The sequence below is a fragment of the Pimephales promelas genome, chromosome 3 (assembly GCF_988280905.1).
Source record: "Pimephales promelas chromosome 3, fPimPro1.hap1.1, whole genome shotgun sequence".
In the NCBI taxonomy this organism is placed as follows: domain Eukaryota; kingdom Metazoa; phylum Chordata; class Actinopteri; order Cypriniformes; family Leuciscidae; genus Pimephales; species Pimephales promelas.
The window spans coordinates 43,028,345-43,045,058 of NC_142771.1; the positions used below are offsets into that span (position 1 = coordinate 43,028,345).

A 16,714-nucleotide genomic window follows, 5' to 3' on the forward strand; every position below is an offset into this window, starting at 1 on the left:
GTTACTGGGGAAAAATATGATTGATTAAATGGAAACTTATGAGGGCTATACAATGATATACATTAAAAATATAAACCAAGCAATGTTATGTTTACCTCATTTAAGTATAAGGCTGCATTATCTTATTTCTGCTAATTTCCATATTTAAAATCCATCATTTTGAGATAAATTGTTAGACTGCAAACCATTTAAAATACAAGTATAGCGTGGCCTCCTATTTTTAAAACGGAGATTTAAATAATAAATAAACAGGACATTTATATTATTAAATTAAATATTAGTGTATTTGTATTACTCCAAGTATATGACATTTTATTCACAGCAGACAATCATGTGACTGACCATGTGAATTATACTGACCCGGGATTATAAAACTCACTCCTCCGCATCAATAAATCTCCATCCGAATGTTTTAATGTTTAATGGGTTTTATCACTGACGTGCAAGTTTATTTGATTACCCTCCGAATAGGGCTTAAGGCTGTGGCTGTAGTTGAAACCAGTTGTAGTTCTTGTGTTTCTCAGTCCTTCAGTGATTTTGCTTGTTAACAGCAGGTGTTCATTACTAATGCTCAATCATCACATTTATTTGATTACAGACGTCCACATGAGAAACAATAACCGTCTGATTAGGGCTCTTGACTACAAAACATGCAAGATTGCCCAGAAAAACTTTCACAATCTGAAGTACAGCAAAATAATCTTGTTTATTACAGATGTTGTATCCACAAGTTTCCTACGCCCCATGAGGCCTTGCGTCAAAAGTGGGCGCGACTTCCGGTTGGAAGTAAACAAAGCGCAACTTGACATACTTCACACTCGTTCATTCAACAGTTGACAGTCATTCAAGTTATAGCGATCCAAACTAGCTAACGATGTGGGAACACAACCTCAACGAAATTAAAAAGGGTGAAATAACAGTACCTTTACCTCCGCAGTAGTTGATTGGGAGTATTATAATAACATTATTAATAATCAATACTCATCAAGGCTTGGTGACAGACAGTTGTGTGAGCTGACAAACAATTCAAATAAAAAATACACACTTAGTCATTGTGCTTTGAAGTTTATTCAAAATTATAAATGAATGTGCTACTTGAATACATTAACTGGCACATTTGGTATTCTGTCAACTCAGGCTTTGATCCTGAGTTTAGGTGTAACATCAGTAGCGAACAGCCAATCACATGCTGAGAGAGTTTATAGAATATTAAGAATTTAAACAAATGTACACAGGAAGATTCGTCGTCTTTTGGGAGGTGATGGAAACTACAGTCGTTGGCAGGATCACTCTGATTTCGTTTTCAGCTTATGTTCAAAACAATCACGTTTAAGCCACTGAACTAGTTTAATCCGGTTATACATACAACCGCGAACAGCACATGTTGTCCCTGAGCTCCGTAACGACATCTCTCATAAAGATTTGCGTCTTTAAATAGTAAAATAATTCTCTGAAAAACAGCTAGCCTCTTGGCTAACTAACACACAAAATACCATTGGAATGCTACTTCCGCCGCGTCACCGGAAGTTTCACCCACTTTATTTTTTACAGGAGCGCCCCTCGGAAACTTGTGGATAGATATGTTTGATTTTACTGAAAGCTCGATTATTATCTGTATCTGCCATGGAATAGCCTTTGTAACTGATGTGTTAATGCTAAAATGTGTTTCAGAAAGTGAATGAGAGCGGGATGGAGGACAACAGTCCGCTGCGTCCGCCGGTGTCGGCCCTGCAGGAGAAGTCCGGCCGTGTCCCGCGCGTGGAGACGCCAGTGGACTCCATGCTGAAGGACATGGCCACCATCATCTTCTGCACCTTCCTCCTGGCCGGCTGGGTGGCCTTCATCATCACCTATCCCAAGGTATAGGCCCATTGGAGAGTGACTCGTTCCGTTAGTGAGATGATACTACTTTTGGAAAACGCTTGAAACAGGGACAGGGAGCGCTTTTAAAATTAAAATGGCTGAGAGAAAATGTCCAGGGTGCTCAGGGAGTTCAAAAAGGTGTTGGAAGGTGCTCTTTGGGCTCGGGAGTTCAACGTCTGAAAAAGAAAATCTTTAGACAATTAAAAAGCATTTATTGGACTGGCTATATCATAATAGAAAAGTTAAAAACGTGGGGGAAAAATTAACCCGCGCGTAGCGGCACAAACAGCCTTCTTCAGGGTATATTTTTTCAAACAAACAATTCCCTCTTTTGTAGATTCTAATTGGATTGGGAGCACCTGAATGACAAATAGCCTGCATATATAGAGAAGGTCCACTAGGAGGTGGTTACAAAAAAAATAAAATAAAAAATGAAGGAAAAAAATTAATGAAAAAAAAGATAAAAAAATAAGAAAAAAAAATAAAAAAATATATATATATAATTATTATTATAATTATTTTAATTATATTATTATAATTATTATAATAAATATTATATATATATATATATATATATATTAGGGCTGTGCAAAAGTTAATTGTGATTAATCGCATCCAAAATAAAAGTCTGTGTTTACATATATATTTGTGTGTGCTGTATATAATTATTTTGTATATATAAATACTTACACATGCATGTATATGTTTAAGAAAATGTGTTATTCCTATATAAAATATTTATATTTATATAATATAGATTATGTATTTATATATATATACAGAATTTAAGAGCAAATAATTCTTAAATATATGCATGCATGCATAGGTATTTATATATACAAAATAATTATATACAGCACACACAAATATATTATGTAAAACAGACTTTTATTTTGGATGCGATTAATCGCAATTAACTTTTGCACAGCCCTAATATATATTAAAATGGCGGGGGTTTGAATGTAGACGATATATCGGGCACCATATCGCTATCGGCCAATATTTTTTTAATGTTAACATTAAATAAACATTAAAAAATTTTAATGTTATCGTTATCGGCCTGATAAGAACATTTGTCCGATAGCTATAAAATAAGCCGATAAATAATGAGCTGATAAAAAGCTGAGACGCTTCAGATGCGCTCTGTTCAACATGGATTTGAATTGCTTGAAATATGATTGCAATCACTTCAAAAAAAGGAAAATATAGGCTAGTTAAATCTTTAATATCGGTAACATAAGATTAGTTAAATCTAAGTTTAGTTAAATCATAAGATTAGTTAAAGATTAGTTAAAACATAGGCTAGTTAAATCTTTAATATCGGTAACATAAGATTATCATGAGAACATCATTATAAGTGTGTGTTTGGGAGATGTATTTTAATGGTGAAACTTGTTTTTGTAATCAGGCTCTCAAAAATTGTATAAAACGGTTAGTTCCCATTCTTGATTGTGATTGGTCAATATTTGTGCTTTATTCATGATAACAGATGGCTATGACCGCTTTACCCAACGGTTCGATGTGTCACTGCGCAACACTGCAGTTCCTCTGTTGTGTTTATTTGAGCTTTCATGCATTTTACACATTGGAGAGTTGTTACTGTTCACGCTCAGGGACTATTTTTTCTAGCGGAGGGAAGGCCTTTATTGATTTTACTTCATGAAAGTTGCACTAATACATTTTTTTTTTACTTTTATATTTGTATTGTGTGGTAACCGTTTTATAAAAGCAATAAGGTATTCGAGGCAAGTGCTGTATGGTGAATAAGTAACCGCTGAAGGGGTTACTCCGCTTCACGTCGAGCCTAACTACGCCCTTCAGCCGTTACTCACGATACAGCACAGCCTCTCGTACCTTATTTGCTTACATTAAAAAATTGGATTTAGATTTATCGGCCGATATATCGGTTATCGGTAACGGCCAAAATGTTCATATCGGTGCGTCCCTAATGTAGCTGTAGGTCTGAGAGTATGGTGTTGTGTGTCTGGTCAGAGTGTTGTCTTGTGTCGTCCTCTGATGACAGTGTTGTGTTGTGTCTGATGAGTGTGTGTGTGTTCAGAATGTGCAGAAGCAGCAGCAGCTCCAGCACCAGCAGTTCCAGGCTCAGATGGAGGAGAAGCTGGAGTTGCTCCAGCGGCAGCATCTGGTGTTCCAGCCGCCCGCAGACTCGGAGTTCCTGGAGCCGGGCCGTCCGCGGTGCGAGAGCTCGTCCCACAGCAGCCCCAACGTCACCCCGCGCGCCTCCAACCACTCCAGCGCCTCCCAGCCCGAGGCGGGACACTCCGCCAGCGAGCACGACGACCCCGGTAAGCACGCACACACACACACGCACACACTAGCAGTCGAGTTCGGGATCGAGAACATCTTTAATGTTTCTGAAAGAGTCTCTTCTAAGGCTGCATTTATTTGATTAAGGCGAGACATAAAACATCGATTTTCCATGCAGTGGTCAGTTTTGAGGTTTTGGGCTAGTTTACTCCTTCAATATGTGTTCTTTCAAGCGGCTACAAAGAAAACATTGACAATATACATTAAGATGTTTATTTTATTACATTTAGTTTACTTGCGGCAGTAAATTTCGCCCGAATTTACCAAGAAGTTAGCATTCCAGCGCGTCACGCCGCACCCGTCAGTTTACTGAAGTCTGTCATGAGCGGTATCGTTGGAAAGCTCTCAGTCTCCTGCACAACGCTGTGTAACCCAAATATGGGCATTTCCTATCAGTAACCAATCGTGACTGTCCAAAGTGTGATCTAAAGCTAATGACGAAATCTCAATGGCAACTGCTGGTTTCTGCTAACGCGATTCGCTCAGACACATCACATGGTGTACTCTACCAATGTTAATTCATTGAGTTGAGCTCCAATTCCAATATGGCCGCTGTCCAAAAAAGCAGATTGGGCTGTAGAATGGGGCCTTACATCCCATTGTTCGCGCGAATTCATCTACAAGCACCAAATTTGGCACAGATGTAGCTGAGGGCATACTGAAATGATTTAGCCAGGGCGCCCAAGCCAATGGTCCCTGAGACCAAGATGGCGGGCAAATCCAATATGGCCGCCGCCTAAAAGGGATTCGACTATAGCTTATGAGCCAGATGAGATACAAATACAAACTTACCAGTAGAAATATCTCAGCCTATGTACAGCAAACTCTCCAGTTATACACTATTCTATACAGTATTCTGAAGATGTTTTCAGAGGGATTTGTTAATAAATAATTCCTGGCCTGATTTATGTGACATTTTAATAAAAAATAAAAAAATAAATAAGGCGAAAATCGATTTTTAAAGGCTATGGACAGTATATTTTGATTTCCTAGGTAATGAAAGCATATATCCTGAAATCCCTCTCGTGTGTAAACAAAATGAAAAAAAGAGTTCGGATCTATCTACCGAAAATATATGGAAAATTGCGCATATTTAATGAGATAATGCCTAATTTACATAATTAAACACACACATTTCAAAAACTTTTTTTTTTTTTACTTTTTTATACATTTTTTTTATATACTTGTGTAAGTAATGAACTGAGGACATTTCATGGTGATATCTATTATTTAAAAAATTTTACCCATTCACCTGCACTGTCTCGCCTTAAAAATACAAAAAACTGTAATATTGTGAAATATTATTACAGTTTAAAATAATAGTTTTCTATGCGCATATACTTTAAACTGTAACTTATTCCTGTGATCAAAGCTGTATTTTCCTCATCATTACTCCAGTCTTCAGTGTCACATGATCCTCTAATATTATGATCTGATGCTCAAGAAATATTCATTATTATTATCAATGTTGAAAACAGTTATTCATGTTTTTATTTCAGGATTCTTTGATGAATATAACGTTCAAAAGAACAGCGTTTATCTGAAATATAATCTTTAGTAACATTATAAATGTATTTACTGTAACTTTTGATCAGATTAATTCATCCTTGATGTATAAACGTATTGATTTCTTTCATTTCTTTTACCCCAAAAAATAAAATAAAATAATTATTTCTGACCCCAAACTTTTGAACGTTAGTGTTTAATGTGACAAAAGATTTCTATTTCTGATAAATGCTGTTCTTTTGAACTTCGTCAAAGAATCCTGAGATAAAAACACAAATAACTGTTTTCACCATTGATATTAATAATAATTAATGTTAATGAGCATAAAATCATCATATAGGAGTGAATTCTGAAGGATCATGTGAGTAATATTCAGCTTTGATTAAATATATTAAAACAGTAATTTTAAATTTGTTGTAATATTTACCAATATTACCGATTTTTTTAATAAATGCAGCCTTTTAAGAGACTTTTCAAATCTTCCCGATCCGAAGCGTTGGCCCAGCAGTGTCCATCACCATTTACTCTCGTTTGCCTGATGTGTTGGTTGACTGTTATTGTCTTCCTGCAGAGGAAGAGTCCAGCATGGTGCGCATCGGGAACATCAGGTTCAGCCCCAGAGATGTGCTTGGACACGGCGCCGAGGGGACTATCGTGTACAGGCAAGACTCTTTTAACTCTTCAGGCCAGGACTCACACACTTGCTTTAAAATCAAGATTTCAGTTCCTCTTATTGATTCCTCTGTGAGTATTTCAGTATGACTGTAAGCCAGTCAAGCGTGTACTGGACCCGTGAGGCTCTTAAAGTGACAGCTGCGCCTCTATAATAACACTGATCTCACAACAAAACGCAGAGAAAACATGCTCGTTCTCGACTGAATAGCTATATTTCTAATGTTTTTTTTTATTTATGAAGTGGTTATTTTACATTTGATCACAGTTTCTGTGCCTGAATACCTGAACATCTTAAAAATTGCACATTTTTCATTCTTCTTTAATCACTGAGTGTTTACTTTAAATGCTTGACATGTATATTAGTTCGGCTAGTTGTTCTTACACTCCTTGTGTAAGTCTTCATGTTTAGCCTGTTCATGATTTTCAGCTTTGCAATAAGACTAAATGTGAACGATGTGCAAGTTTGTTTGTTTGTTTCGCCGTATTGGAATGGAAATGGTTCGAATGAAAGCGATAGGTTTGTAGTTTTTGACGTGCTGCCGCTGCTTCAGGTTGTGAGCCTGTGGTCTTCCCTCCGTGTGCTTTCAGGGGTCAGTTTGACAACCGTCCCGTGGCTGTGAAGAGGATTCTCCCAGAATGCTTCAGTTTTGCTGATCGAGAGGTTCAGCTTCTGCGGGAGTCGGACGAGCACCCGAACGTGATCCGCTACTTCTGCACCGAGAGAGACCGCCAGTTCCAGTACATCGCCATAGAGCTGTGCAGACACACACTGCAGGAGGTGACACACACAACCTGACGCTTCACTGCTGTTTCTGACACACACACACACACATATATATATATATACACACATATATACTGTATGTGCGTAATCGAAGTGTCTTTCAAAATAATAAATACATTTTACCCTGTTGAATATTTTATGGTTAAATATCAAATTAATATTAACACAAGATGCTCATTTTGCCAAGTTCACTCTTTCACTGAAATCATTTATTTCGGTCATATTTCTGTATATCACTGATTTATAGGAACATATTGACACATTTATTAAAGAGAATATCCAGCAAGATTTATCCATAACCTTTAAACACATTATTTTTGGGAGACTTTTAGTTTGACGCCACTGAAAACTAAAGTTTGCTTTGGGATAAATTGATAAATTAAAAAAAAAAATATTTCTTGACAAATTGTACATACATAAATGTAAATTCACCAACAACAAACCAGGTTTTAAAACAACCTCAATGTCCTATATGTTCAGATGACATTGAACATATTGTTGATATGTTTTGTGTATTGTATAAAAAATTGTATATCATTAATGTCATCTCTGTACAGTTTGAAAGCATAATAAAAATAATAATTATATATATGTTAACACTATATCAGAGACTTAAATCGTGCCTAAAATGCTCAGTTTAATGTCATGCTATGCAATATATTGTTGTTTATTTGTAAATAATTGCTTGTTAATTTACTTATTTTGTTTAATCCAGTATGTGGAGCGCAAGGATTTTGACCGGCATGGATTGGAGCCAGTGACGCTGCTAGAGCAAACCATGTCTGGGCTGTCTCATCTACATTCCCTTAATATAGGTAACATCATCTGTGACATCACTGATACATGTTTAAACGAGGAGTTCATCTGATATTTACTCTCCCCCACGTCATCCAAGGTGTTCATGTCTTTCTTTCTTCAGTCGAACAGAAATTATGGTTTTTGAGGGAAATGTTCCAGGATGTTTCTCCTTTTAGAGACTTCAATGGGGTCCAACAGGTCGAAAATCCAGATGTGAGTTTCAGTGAAGCTTCAAAGTCTCGACACGTGATGTGATGCTAAGGCGGAAGAACGACAGAGTGTTTACAAAGCCAACGTGCGAAGAATAAAGCCATTTTATAAAATAAATAAATAAAAGGTAAAACAACGATGTTGATTTTGAAGGAGAACTCCCTTCATTTCTGAACTAGAGCACGCATTACCTTTCAACCTGATGACGTAATGCGTTGGACCCCATTGAAGTCCATTATATGGAGAAAATCCTGGAATGTTTTCATCAAAAACCTTAATTTCTTTTCGACTGACGAAAGAAAGACATGGACATCTTGGATGACATGGGGGTGAGTAAATTATCAGGACATTTTAATTCTGAAGTGAACTCCTCCCTTAAAGGGATAGTTCACTTTGAAATTAATTTTTGGTATGTTTTATCTTACCTCAAGGGCATACAAGATGTAGGTGTCTTTGTTTCCGCAGTATTTTCAATTTTGATATTTTTAGGTCAAACCGTTCTTGTCTGTCAGTCATATAATGGAGGTCTATGGTCACCACCTCAAAGAGGATGCACAGAGAAGTCCAGATTAAACATGATTTAATGACTCGTAAATGTAAGTACACATTGATGTGACCTACGAGCAGTTTGTGTGAGAAAATGAACAGTATTTATATCGTTTTTACCTCTTGTGATCACAGCCACGTCCAACTGATCTCTCGTGCGTGTACGTCACTCATTGTTTACACAGATTTCAGAAGTGTTATCCTTCACTGTGAAGATCTAAACATATTTAGATATACAGGAAATCACAATGGAAGATGATTTTGATATATCAACAGACAACGTTGAATATTTTTCACAACTGCAGACCGAAGCGCCCGCGCCCTCAGATCACTTGGACGTGGCTGTGATTACAAGAGGTAAAATCGATATAAATACTGTTCGTTTTCTCACTCAACCCGCTAGTTTTGTGTCTTAGGCCATCAATGTGTACTTACATTCTTGAGTCATTAAATCATGTTTAATCTGGACTTCTCTGTGCATGCTCTTTGAGGTGGTGACCATAGACCTCCATTATATGACTAATAGACGGTTTGACCTAAAAATGTCAAAATTGAAAATACTGTGGAAAAAAAGATACCTACATCTTGGATGCCCTTGAGGTAAGATAAAACATATCAAAAATTAATTTCAAAGTGAACTCCTCCTTTAGCTAGTCTGCTTTTAGGCCTGTTAATCAGTGTCAGTCAGTTGGTAACTCTCATGGGTCTCTCGTGGGTTGATAGTCCACCGGGATCTGAAGCCGCACAACATCCTGGTGTCGATGCCGAACACACACGGGCGTGCGAAGGCCATGATCTCGGACTTCGGGCTGTGTAAGAAGCTGGCGGTGGGCCGGCACAGCTTCAGCAGGAAGTCAGGCGTCCCGGGAACCGAGGGCTGGATCGCTCCCGAGGTGCTCAGTGAGGACGCCAAGCACAACCCGGTGAGAGCAAGTCCAGAACTGGGGAACTCTTTATTTTAAATGCGTTACATGCACTTACCGTAGTAATAACAGTAAATTATGCATAATCACACCCTCAACCAAACCCTAATCCTGCCCTAACCCTATAGTAAGTACATGTAGGTGCTTAATATTGAAATATATAATTACACTGTAACAATGACACCGTAAAATAAAGTGTAACCAAAAACACTTTATATTAAAAAAAGTAATACAGGTTTAAGTTTCTGAAAATGATTTATGAGCAATATTTTATATAAAATAGATATTTTTAACTCTAAAAGTGTTTAAAAGTGTCTAAAATCAAAGCCATGAATCTGAACAAGTTTTGTTTTAAGGTTGAGGATGATATCTCCAAACATCAGCTTTCAGTGAGAGTGTATTTTTTTTCTCTCTCAAATATTACACACACACACACACACACAAACATGTTTTATTACACACATACAAAACTCACTCTGACACACACACAAGTATAGCCGCATCATTTATCCAATTGGCATGAGCAGAAAACAGGAATAAAGCGAGGATTTGCTCTATAGACCTGCGAAAACGGCGCCATCTGGTGGGAACATTGTAAAAAGTGAGATTTTGAACATTAAAATGTTGATTCTTGGTAACAGCAACTTGACAAAGATTACATCATTTTATACAGTGGTGTGAATAAGTTTTGGCACCCATGCTAAGAGGAATAAAAAATCATCTTTTGGATATTGATCTTAATGCCTTAATTAGAAAAATGAGGAAAACTCCAACCTTTAAGGACAGCAATTTTCTTTGTGAATGAATAATGTATCATAAATAAATAAATGTTTTTCCTTAAAATACAGGGTGCATAACTCTATGTAAAGATTTTTATTTTTAAAAGCCAGTTATTTCATGGATCCAGGATAATATGCATCCTGATAAAGTTCCCTTGGCCTTTGGAATTAAAATATCCCCACATCATCACACACCTTCCACCACATCTAGAGATTGGCATGGGGTACTTTCCATTAGATCATCTTTCAATGCAAATCAAACCAGCTATTAGGCTAACTGAAGTAAAACCATGCCAATCTCTAGATGTGGTGGATGGTGTGTGATGATGTGGGGATATTTTAATTCCAAAGGCCAAGGGAACTTTATCAGGATGCATATTATCCTGGATCCATGAAATAACTGGCTTTTAAAAATAAAAATCTGCCTGACTCTATGGGAATTTAACATAGGGGTACCCTGACTTATGCACCCTGTATTTTAAGGAAAAACATTTATTTATTTATGATGCATTATTCATTCACAAAGAAAATTTGTGTCCTTAATGGTTGGAGTTTTCCTCATTTTTCTACGTAATTAAGGCATTAAGATCAATATCCAAAAGATGATTTTTTTTTTATTCCTCTTTTTAGGCAACTTTGGGAGACATTGAAATCTATTGAATGTGGAAATGATCATGAACTGAGATTAGGAAGTGCAATAAAAGTGTTTAGACTCATTTAGTCTCAGTGTCACCAATATTATATAAGATTCAATAATTCATATTCACCTTTCAGATTTCACTTCCAAAGTCAACCTGTTATATTCGACAGGACATTTTCAGTCCATTTTATTTCGCTTTACAAATTCAGTTCAGGTTCAAACACACACATCCGGGAGCTGCAGGATGAGCAGTGGATTACCCATGATCTCATTCATTCATCATAACACACTTACAGAAATGGAGCGAGCGGTTTTTGTTTGGCACATTTACTACAGCCCACTGGACTGACCCAACAGAGCAACAAGATTAACAGAGCATGCATATCAACAAATAAAACTAAGTGCAACATATCGAACCATAAAACTGAATCAAATATAAATTAGCGATGAAAAAAAATCAGTTGACTGAAGAAAACAGGATGTTTTTAGAAGAGACTTGAAAGCAGAGGGAGAAGGAGCCGTGCTAATCTCTACAGCCTCGTCTCATACGTTTGATACGTTGTCCTGTTGTTCTCCTCAGACCTGCATGGTGGACATCTTCTCTGCAGGATGTGTGTTTTACTATGTGCTTTCTGAAGGCCAGCACCCGTTCGGGAAGTCCTTGCAGCGACAGGCAAACATTCTGCTGGGGGCCTATTCCCTCGACCTCTTACAGCCCGACACACACGGTACCAGCACACACACACACTCGTATCACACCCTGACCAACACACGCCAGCCCAACACACACACGGTCACACTTTACAATAAGGTTCATTAGTAGGGTTGGGTATCGAGAATCGAGTATCGATTGGAACCGAGACTAACTTTTCGTTTTTCCTGGAATCGTTCAAAAGTTAAAATTTCGATTCCTAGTTTCGATATTCACAGTCCGCCGAGCGGAAGAAGAAACCGCTGAACAACACCAACAAAGAAGCGTCTACCGGAAGTGTTGGCATAACCACGCGAGTCGAACATGAGTACCTTACGTCGGCGATCCAAAGTGTGGCTTCACTTTTCTAAAAATAACGAAATCTCAGCAAAATGCAAAATTTGTGACAAAAGGAGTATTTTTACAGAAGGAGTATTTTCTTCAGAAAGGCCGTTGGTTAGCAAAGTTAGCTAAACTTTTTTGACCCCGCCTCTTAAAAGAATCGGAATCGTGAATCGTTAGGAACCGGAATCGAAACAAGGAATCGGAATCGGAATCAGAATCGTTCAAATTTAAACGATACCCAACCCTATTCATTAGTTAACATTAGTAAATGCATTAACTAACATGAACTAACGATGAGCAGTGCATTAGTCACAGTGTTTATTAATCTTTGTTAATGTTAGTTAATACAAATACAGCTGTTCGTTGTGCGTTCATGTTAGTTCACAGTCCATTAACTAATGTTAACTAATACAACCTTTGATTTTAATAACGTATTAGTAAATGTTGGAATTAATATTAACTAAGATTAATAAATGCTGAAGAAGTATTGTTCAGATATTGTACATGTTAACGAATGTAGTTAAATAATGTTAACTAATGAACCTTATTGTAAAGTGTTACCACACACACTCGTATGACAACCTGACCAAACACACCAGCTCATTTTGGGGCAAAATGTACAGTCAAACCAATTCCTCCACTTTGAGCTGACCATGTTTTGCTGAAGTGTGTTTTCTGTAATTGCTAATGCTCTTTTTCCACACAGACTGAACAACATTAAGAATTACTTGGTAATCGGTTGATCTAAACTGGTATTTTCTAATTGTGTAGTTAAATTTAACAGCTGACAGATATTCATCATAATTCATCTGTGAGAGTCTAACAGAAGGACGGACAAAACCAGTCAAATATCCACTGATAACTCTGAGTTCTACTACCATTTTCTAAACTATGGCGAAGAAACTGTGATAATGTGAGAAATGTCTGAATATATGTTGGTTTGACTGTACATCACAGACAGGTTTCTGATCAACACACAGGTTGCCACCACCTCACACACACGCACTCATGGTGTTGGGTGGGTTCCAGAATTGTATAGTTGCTTTTTGCCTTGTATTTTTGTATTTCTTGACCTTAAAAAAAAAAAAGAAAACTCAAACAGTTGTTAAAACAAAAAAGCACACCCTGACCAACACACACACACTCAAAGCACACCCTGACCACAAACACCAGCTCATTTTGGGGCAGAATGTCCGTCACAGAAGGTTTCTGATCATGTGACTGTTCCTGCTGTTTGACGCAGAGGGTATTGTGTGCCGGAACCTGATCGAGCAGATGTTGAGCAACGATCCGGAGAAGAGGCCCTCGTCCGAGAGAGTGCTGAAACACCCCTTCTTCTGGAGTCTGGAGAAACAGCTGCACTTCTTCCAGGTTTGAGAGTCACACAAACTTATATTTATCAGGGAAAACGCATCTTTTGCGAAACAAACTCTCCAACCCACCAGGCACTGCTGTCCGAATGTGCAGCCGGAGGGCATAAGGGTTTCCTTAAACTGTACACCCCCCATAAAATATAAAAAGATTAGATTTTAATTTGATTGTTAAAATATAATCATATTTTTCTTAACTACTGCCATAATCAACTCAAAATAGGTGTCATTTGTATAGATGCTTAGAGTCTGGACTTTAACAATGAACGAAGCCTAAGTTGTGCTGAGTTATTTGCTGATAAATAGAAAAAAAAGATTTTTTTTCATAATTTATGAAAAACTTGCAATATGTCAAATACATCATACAGCTCGGATAGTCATGTGACATGTCATTTGAAAGGTCTCAATGAGTAGAATACAACAAGCATAGTTTTTTCAGGCTTTCTACTAAACTTGAGCGAGTTTTTGTACAAGAAGCCCCTCAAGATGGAGCACTGTTCAATGAAAACTTTGTGAAAAAAATGTGGAAAATGGCACCTCATTATTTACAGATTGATACAATTAAAAATAGCCCAAACTCAGCATAATCCATCACTCAGATCTGAAGATATTCCTCATGGACTCCTAACACATGAAGCCATACAGGCGCATATCCAATGAAGTGTATTGATGCGTTGATCTGACGTTTTAGCTCATAACTCCATGAAACATGCATGAATTGTGGAAAGAGTCCAAACACAACATCATCCATTGGTAGATCATGAGATATTCCTCACGAAGGGATGCACACTTGGCTAAAAAACATGTCTCTCATCTTTCCGGGATGCAATGTGTTTTCCAAAGTTCCCGGAACGTCTGTTTGTGTTTCCAAACGTGGAACACACTATGCATCATCTTAAAGCTTAGCATCTCAGCTTGTTAAAGCATCAAAACGCTTTGATCAACTCTTAACGAGTGCCGAGTAGTCCCTCTAAACCGGAGTGTACCGCCCGCTGGCGCCACCTAGCGGTGGAAATAATTGATTAACTTTTATTTGCTGATGAATAGAATTTCTTTTTTCATAATCTATATAGTTTTGAGCTGCAGGCGGTAAATGGCATATGTTGTGTTGTTTCGCAGGATGTGAGCGATAGGATCGAGAAGGAGCCGTTAGATGGACCAATCGTGAGGCAGCTGGAGAGAGGAGGGCGGGTCGTGGTCAAAGCTGATTGGAGGGATCATATCACAGTTCCTCTACAGACCGGTGAGCACTAATGCATCTGGATTACTGGATTCACTATTCCTTTCTAAGAGTTTGACCACATGCACGTCTAGTTTTAATTCTTGTTTGAATCTTAAATTTGAACATTTTGCTCTGCAAACCATTACACTATAGTGTTCTTTTCACAGATCTGCGCAGATTTCGCTCGTACAAAGGCGGATCGGTCCGAGATCTGTTACGGGCCATGAGGAATAAGGTACGTGAGTTCACCGAGATGTTTACAGCAACACACTGTACTGCGGCGTGAAAGGATTATTATCATTTTTGTACTAGTTGAGTTTCAACAACTAACTAAATATATTGTATCTAATTGTTTTATTGGTTATCACATATTTTACGTGTTTGAACTTTTCTTTTTTCATTTTTAAGCTTATTTTTGTCAAATAGCTGCTAATAAGCCATCAGTTACATTAATTACTGCAACACTTCACAGTAAGGTTCATTAGTTAACATAAACTAAGAATGAACAATACTTCTACTGTATTATTAATCTTAGTTAAGCTTCAACAATTATTAATTCATTATTAAAATCAAAGGTTGTATTAGTTAATGCACTGTAAACTAACATGAATGAACAGCTAGACTTATGTAACATTAACAAAGATGAATAAATTCAGTAATAAATGAATTGCTTATTGTTAGGTCATGTTTATTAAAGGGATACTTCAGGATTTAGCATTAAAGGGTTAGTTCACCCAAAAATGAAAATTAAGTCATTATTTACTCACCCCCATGCTGTACCAACCCCGTAAGACCTTCGTTCGTCTTCGGAACACAAATGAAGATATTTTTGATTAAATTTGAGAGCTGTATAACTACCACATTGGCTCCTAAGGGACTGCCTCTTGACGGCCCAAAAAGTCAATGAAGAAAATGTTTAAATATCCCAAGTGACTACCGTGGCTCAACTATATGTTTATCAAGCGACGAGAATACTTTTTGTGCGAAAAAACAAACAAAAATAACGAGTTTATTCGACTATTTCTTTTCTTCCTTGTAGGCCAGAACGAGATTTCCTTAGATTTCCACGACGCATGCGTGAGATTTGCGATCTGCTCACACCAGCTTACACTACTTCAGATCGCAATTCTCGCGCATGCGTCGTGGAAATCTAAGGAAGTCTCGTTCTGGCCTACAAGGAAGAAAAGAAATAGTCGAATAAACTCGTTATTTTTGTTTGTTTTTTCGCACAAAAAGTATTCGCGTCACTTGATAAACATATAGTTGAGCCACGGTAGTCACTTGGGATATTTAAACATTTTCTTCATTGACTTTCTGGGCCGTCAAGAGGCAGTCCTTTAGGAGCCAATGTGTTAGTTATACAGCTCTCAAATTTAATCAAAAATATCTTCATTTGTGTTCCGAAGACGAACGAAGGTCTTACGGGGTTGGTACAGCATGGGGGTGAGTAATTAATGACTTAATTTTCATTTTTGGGTGAACTAACCCTTTAAGCTTTGTATTAGTAGAAAACCTGTAGTATTTTCGAATTACCATGCTTTCCACCCTCATATCCCCCTGAGACGAGAGATTTATGTATTTTTTGTCTGGCAAAAATCGTCATTTTGTGTCATCTGAGGATGTTTTGTCCAGAGGCTAAAGACCACAGTCAGTAGTAGGGTCTGTCCCGCATGTTCTCAACCCGCCCATAGGGGGTGGATCTCACTCACTGAATGAACACATAGTGTCTGACATCTTTTTCTTGAAGCTAAGCTTGCAGGCTCTTGTTCTGTGGAGAAAGCTGAGTCGTATCCTCTTTTTCCCGGACATGTACGGTCGTCGATGTCCATGATTCAGCTTTTGCTTTCTGCAGTTCTCCCTCGTCCCGCTAGCCACAGTAAACATAATGAATGGCGGCTGTAGAACGTAAAAGGCGAATCCTGGATATTTTGGGCAATCTCGAAACACATTTTCGGGCAGACTCATCACGGAGACTCACTAGGGCAGCGAATCCTCCTAGGGCAGCGAATCAAGTGCATTCTGGGAGTTGTTGTC

The 16,714-nt window shown here is 37.7% G+C and overlaps 1 protein-coding gene across 1 annotated transcript in view; it reads left to right on the forward strand.

Moving 5' to 3' along the window:
* Window positions 1–16,714, forward strand: part of ern1 (endoplasmic reticulum to nucleus signaling 1) — a 45,901-nt gene that overhangs the window by 27,199 nt on the left and 1,988 nt on the right. The window contains exons 12-21 of the mRNA XM_089128940.1: window positions 1,672–1,860; window positions 3,923–4,169; window positions 6,269–6,359; window positions 6,961–7,150; window positions 7,872–7,971; window positions 9,434–9,633; window positions 11,633–11,780; window positions 13,332–13,459; window positions 14,578–14,701; window positions 14,848–14,915. Of these exons, the coding sequence (XP_088985066.1) occupies window positions 1,672–1,860; window positions 3,923–4,169; window positions 6,269–6,359; window positions 6,961–7,150; window positions 7,872–7,971; window positions 9,434–9,633; window positions 11,633–11,780; window positions 13,332–13,459; window positions 14,578–14,701; window positions 14,848–14,915 (1,485 nt within the window). The remainder of the gene's footprint in view (window positions 1–1,671; window positions 1,861–3,922; window positions 4,170–6,268; window positions 6,360–6,960; window positions 7,151–7,871; window positions 7,972–9,433; window positions 9,634–11,632; window positions 11,781–13,331; window positions 13,460–14,577; window positions 14,702–14,847; window positions 14,916–16,714) is intronic.